This window comes from Barbus barbus, assembly GCF_936440315.1.
Source record: "Barbus barbus genome assembly, chromosome: 19".
Taxonomy (NCBI): Eukaryota; Metazoa; Chordata; class Actinopteri; order Cypriniformes; family Cyprinidae; genus Barbus; species Barbus barbus.
The window spans coordinates 11,507,848-11,512,900 of NC_136747.1; the positions used below are offsets into that span (position 1 = coordinate 11,507,848).

Sequence of the window (5,053 nt, forward strand, 5' to 3'; positions counted from 1 at the left end):
AACCCAATGTGGACTTATTTAACAACAGTATATTTAATATTGTTAAACATATGGGAACACTATTGAAACGCTATTAAATACACAGACAACCCTGGAAACAAAAGGGCATTTTAATGGTGATAGAAAATTAGTCAAATGTTGTTCTATATTTTCTCAGCTCCAAAAAAATAATAATTTTGAAACAGAAATTGTTCTTTTCGAGAACAAATGTGTATTATTTCAAAATAACTTTTTCAAAATTAAAAAAATTCAAAACTTTTTTCAGTGTGAAGTTACAAAAAAATTACTTATTGTATGAATATGATTCATTTATTTAAACGATGAACACTAAAAACTAAAATAAACAAGCTAATATTTATAAATGATATATATATGACTACAAACCATAAAAACTATATATTGAATATATTGAACTTCTTAACTGGTTACACTAAATACCGTAATTACTCTATTTCACAGAGCTTTAAATTATTCTGCCAAGTGAAAACTACTATATTTATGCATAAAGACCTGTATCAGCTTGTTTATCCATACATCCTCTGTCTACGATTTATTTTCTTGAATTTTCTTTCAAATATAGTTATATAATACCGTGCGACATGTTATTTAATGATCGTAAATACACGTGTAATGTCTCTATATGTGAGTCTTTATGGTAGGAATCGCTGACGCCTACTGGAAGTGAATCCCTACAAACCTGCTTTACACTCATTCATTAAGTTCAGTAGAAGTTTACTGACAGTTGTGCTTCCCGGGTGTCGTTGGGATCTCAGTGTTCAGAGATGTCTGCGGTTATTAGGAAGATCATTCACACTGCAGCTGCTCCGGCCGCCATCGGGCCCTACAGGTGAGAGTCTGCTGTCCAGTCAAACCAGCATGCTTACCTTCCTCAGCAAACGCGCACGTGACATGCTCTAGCATATGGATGTGTGATTTTTACATAAAACACCACCAGCTATGCATTGAGCAACAAAAGGCCCGACATAGGCTGCAATGCAATATTTGTTCGGGGCGTGTCTTTAGAAAGCGCACTCAGCAACTTTGTGCAGGAGATTCAGTGCGACTTACTTTTCATAAACTGTTTAGATGAGATGGCTTCTATTCAGAGAAAAATCCCATATACAGCTAAAGCCCCTATTAGACAAGGCATATACAGGTAATATTCTAATGAATTACTTTGTTTCAGAACAATAACATTTAGATTAAAAACGGTTTAAATTGTAAAATAGGGATTTCATGCATGCGTTATGATAAGATTTCTGTAACGTTCCATAATACCGCCGTTTTATCATTTTTAACAGGGGGCTTCAACCCCCTTATAATATATATATATATATAAGGTTTCTCCAAAAAAAAAAAAGACATTTACCATTTAGAGCTTTTTTATTATTTTTTTTATTATTATTTAATTAATTAATGCATGTTTTCGTTCATTTATTTTGCATAAAATGCAATTGAAAGTGGTTATAATGGGGGTGTTGATGTTTTAACCAATAGAAAGTAAGAGGAGGAGGTGTCAAGTTCATTGACTTCACCAGAGGTCAATGCAGTTTCTTCTGCTTTAACAGTATGATTATGTTAAAAATGGCTTTGGAAAAGTATTTCTGGCACTAGATTAGTGAAAATAATTTATTTATTTTTTGCATATATTCTATATTATATACATTACACTTTATGCCCAGCTGATTACATTGTTTAAGCCTGCATGAATCAATATTGAGTCGACCTATGAAATTTTAGTTTCCTTCCAGTTGTGCACACCTTGTGCCTAAACAACTGGCATTAATTTTTGCATTATGTAACTTACTGAAGTTGTCTTGTATTAGACACACATTAACTTGGACTTGATGTTGTCTTGGACTATGATCTCAAGCTGAACTTGCACTTGATCTTTGTGGTCTGCAATTCTACTGTGTGATATTTATGTACACATTTATGATTAATAATATCCAAATATACTATTCCCAACCTTAAATAAAGCAAGAAAACCTGATTGGCTGTTGGGCTAGTTATAACTGCAGTGCACTTATTGTGCCAGCAGAAGGCAGAGGAAGATAACATTACCCACAATGCATTGTAATGTATATTAGTAAAACATCCTTATTCCATCCAAAATCAGAGTTCACTATTAATTTACATTTTAAATTATATTGCTACTACATTCAGCCAGGCTGTTTTGGTGGACCGTACAGTGTACATCTCAGGACAGATCGGCATGGACGTTGGTGGTCAGTTAGTGGCGGGAGGAGTGCAGGCTCAGGCCAAGCAGGTGACAAAACTATATAATGATAATCCTAATAATATTGTCTGCTAAATGACAAAAGTAAAGTAAGTAAGTAAAGTAATAAATGATTCATTCACAATCATGTATTAGAATTATATTTTAAGTAATTAATATATTAAAGGTGCTGTATGTAAGTTTTTGACTCTACTAAAGCATTAAAATACCATAATATGTTTGCACATATTTAAGAAACATGCTAAGTTAACATACTTGTTTATCTGAAAATCAATGCTACAGTCAGTCATTCTCCTTTGAAAATGTGCATTCCGGGCCGGAATGACGGTCTATGTTTTGGTCTGTGTAACTGCCCACTGCCAGTTTACCCAACTGTATTTAATCACGCCGGGTAGCCAGTTGGTGGAAAACAGTGTATTTCATGTCATTCATCATCATGTGCGCTCGTTCCTGTTGGTGTCGTTAATCTTAAATCAAGTCGTTAAGTCAAGCCTGAGGAGGAGGGTCAAATCTGTCAATCCTATAAACAGTACCTTTAAGTAAATATGGTCAGTTTGTATTTCACATTTACTTTAATACACAAATTAAGTTTTATTAGTCAAAGCAGTTATTTTCACCAAAAAAAATCAATATTGGATAAATGTAGTTATGCATGTTTCAGTGTTTTTCCTTACAACTTCATAGGCACTCATTAACATGGGGGAGATTCTGAAAGCTGCTGGATGTGGATATGAAAATGGTAAATCATCAAGCATCACCTGCTTAAAGTAATTGTTCACCCAAAAATTTAAATTGGCTGAAAATATACTCACCCTCACGCCATCTAGGATGTATGCGTATTCTATATGGGAACCAAAAGCAACGGTTTGAAGTTAAAAGTGTCGTAATGATGGATATGTTTTTTACAAACATGCAGCTTTTCACTTCAAAAGAAATTAATTGATGGACTGGAGTTGTGTGAATTACTTGTGGATTATTTTGACGTTTTTAATCAGCTGTTTGGACTCTCATTCTGATGGCACCCATTTACTGCAGAGGATCCATTGCTGAGCAAATGATGTAATGCTACACTTCTCTAAATTTTTTCTTAACTACATCTCAGATGGCCTGAGAGTACATTTTCAGCAAATTTTCATTTTTGAGTTAATTATTCCTTTAACATGTCAGTTCTTTCTTACAAATGTTCATTTTTTTAAATACATTTTTAAAATTTTTTTTTTTTGCAGTTGTCAAAACCACAGTGTTGTTGGCAGACATTAATGACTTCAATAACGTCAATGATATTTACAAGCAGTGTGAGTATGAATAAAAGAGTCACGGTGGAATAATTCATCACAGAGTGTCGTATACACATACAACCACAGATTTGCCTTACAGTTTCAGTAGACTTGCTAATGTAGAAAACCTCATAATGACATTGTTGTGGAATTAAAAATAATCATTGACATTTGTGTTCCCTGTATATCCCTTTCCTAAAATAACTTTACTTCCCATCCTACACTTTAGTGTTAATGCTTTATGCAAGTTATTGATTATTCAAATGTTTCACAATGATGCCTCTGTGCATCCCTGGGTATTTCCTTGTGAACACAAAGCTGATGGGTAATCCTATCCTGTCTGCGTGTAAAGGGATACAGTGCAGTTCTGTGAAACGAAAGCCTCCTCTTTACGAGGACAACCCATCATCACTGCCTCCTACCACACAGAACTTTCCATGATGTGACATACAAACCTGTAGCGTCAACAAATACTCTGAATTGAATTCATGTCGTTCTCTCTTTAAAACTTACGATGCATATAAACAAGCAAAAGAGGCTGCTTTTCATGATCACAAGAAATACAGTAGTCGACCATGCCAGATGAAGATTATGTCTTATATAGCGTATAGACACAAAGTGTCAGTTTCAACTTTACTGGCAGTTTTGTTTATCTTTGTCATCAGGAAAGAACCCAGATTTTCCCAAAGTCTGAAAACTTTGGTTTCTCTCTTTCTTTTCAAGTTTTCAAGCGCAATTTCCCAGCTAGAGCTGCCTATCAAGTAGCTGCCCTGCCCAGAGTGAGTATAAAACACTGACTAGTTAGTGGTGTTTGCTAAGGTACACTACTGTTCAAAAGTTTGGGGTCAGTAAATCAGCCTATTAGAATGACACTGAAGACTGGAGAAATTATGCTGAAAATTTACAGGAATTAATTACATTTTAAAATAGAAACATTATTTAAAAAAATATTTCACGTTATTACTGTTTCCAATCCAATAAATGCAGCCTTGGTGAATATAAGAGACTTATTTCAAAACATTTAAAGTCTTCCTGACAAAAACGTTTGAACAGTAGTCCAAGTATTAGATGTATTAAACTTGGCACACAATCCATCTCGCACTGTTTGAGCTACGGAGATGAAGAATACCTGAAATGATATGACTTCTTGAGGAGAGTTGTGCTGTTACTTTACTGTAGGTGATCAACCAACTTGAGATAAAAAGGGAGGGGAAAATCACATAAACCTGCATTGTGTTTATACCTCATTTTAACTTGATTTTCTGTTTTCCAGGGGGGACTTGTTGAGATTGAAGCGATCGCTGTGTTGGGGCCCATCACAGATGCTTCCTGACTATATGAACCCAGCATGCATCACAAATTGTAAATCAGACTTTTATCAGTCTCATCAGACTTTTAGCCTCCCATTAAACTGATAACAGGGAAGTCACCAAGTCTGTTGCCAATTTTGCTAACATAAACACGCTATTGAGAGTTTCCAATTTACTGTTGATCTTTCGTCATTATATATTCTGTAATAGCAACAATTCAAAACCCA

General features: G+C 34.6%; 1 protein-coding gene across 2 annotated transcripts; it reads left to right on the forward strand.

Moving 5' to 3' along the window:
• The first annotated feature begins 711 nt into the window (after nucleotides 1-711).
• Nucleotides 712-5,053, forward strand: LOC306885096 (2-iminobutanoate/2-iminopropanoate deaminase-like). 2 transcript variants are annotated; one of them, XM_079441433.1, is made up of 6 exons: nucleotides 712-847; nucleotides 2,167-2,269; nucleotides 2,924-2,978; nucleotides 3,466-3,534; nucleotides 4,240-4,295; nucleotides 4,790-5,053. In XM_079441433.1, exons 1-6 carry the CDS (start codon nucleotides 783-785, stop codon nucleotides 4,847-4,849), a joined length of 408 nt encoding a protein of 135 aa, XP_079297559.1. In that variant the 5' UTR covers nucleotides 712-782; the 3' UTR covers nucleotides 4,850-5,053. The 2 variants fall into 2 exon arrangements, with proteins under 2 accessions (XP_079297559.1, XP_079297560.1); XM_079441434.1 differs by lacking the exon at nucleotides 712-847 and adding an exon at nucleotides 1,017-1,156.

Bases quoted from the DNA above. Each gene is read 5' to 3' on its own strand.
- LOC306885096 (XM_079441433.1), top strand. From the start codon at position 783: ATGTCTGCGGTTATTAGGAAGATCATTCACACTGCAGCTGCTCCGGCC. The intron at 2,270-2,923 runs GTGACAAAACTA...ACAACTTCATAG, and splicing joins TGCAGGCTCAGGCCAAGCAG to GCACTCATTAACATGGGGGA. The intron at 3,535-4,239 runs GTGAGTATGAAT...TTTCTTTTCAAG, and splicing joins CAATGATATTTACAAGCAGT to TTTTCAAGCGCAATTTCCCA.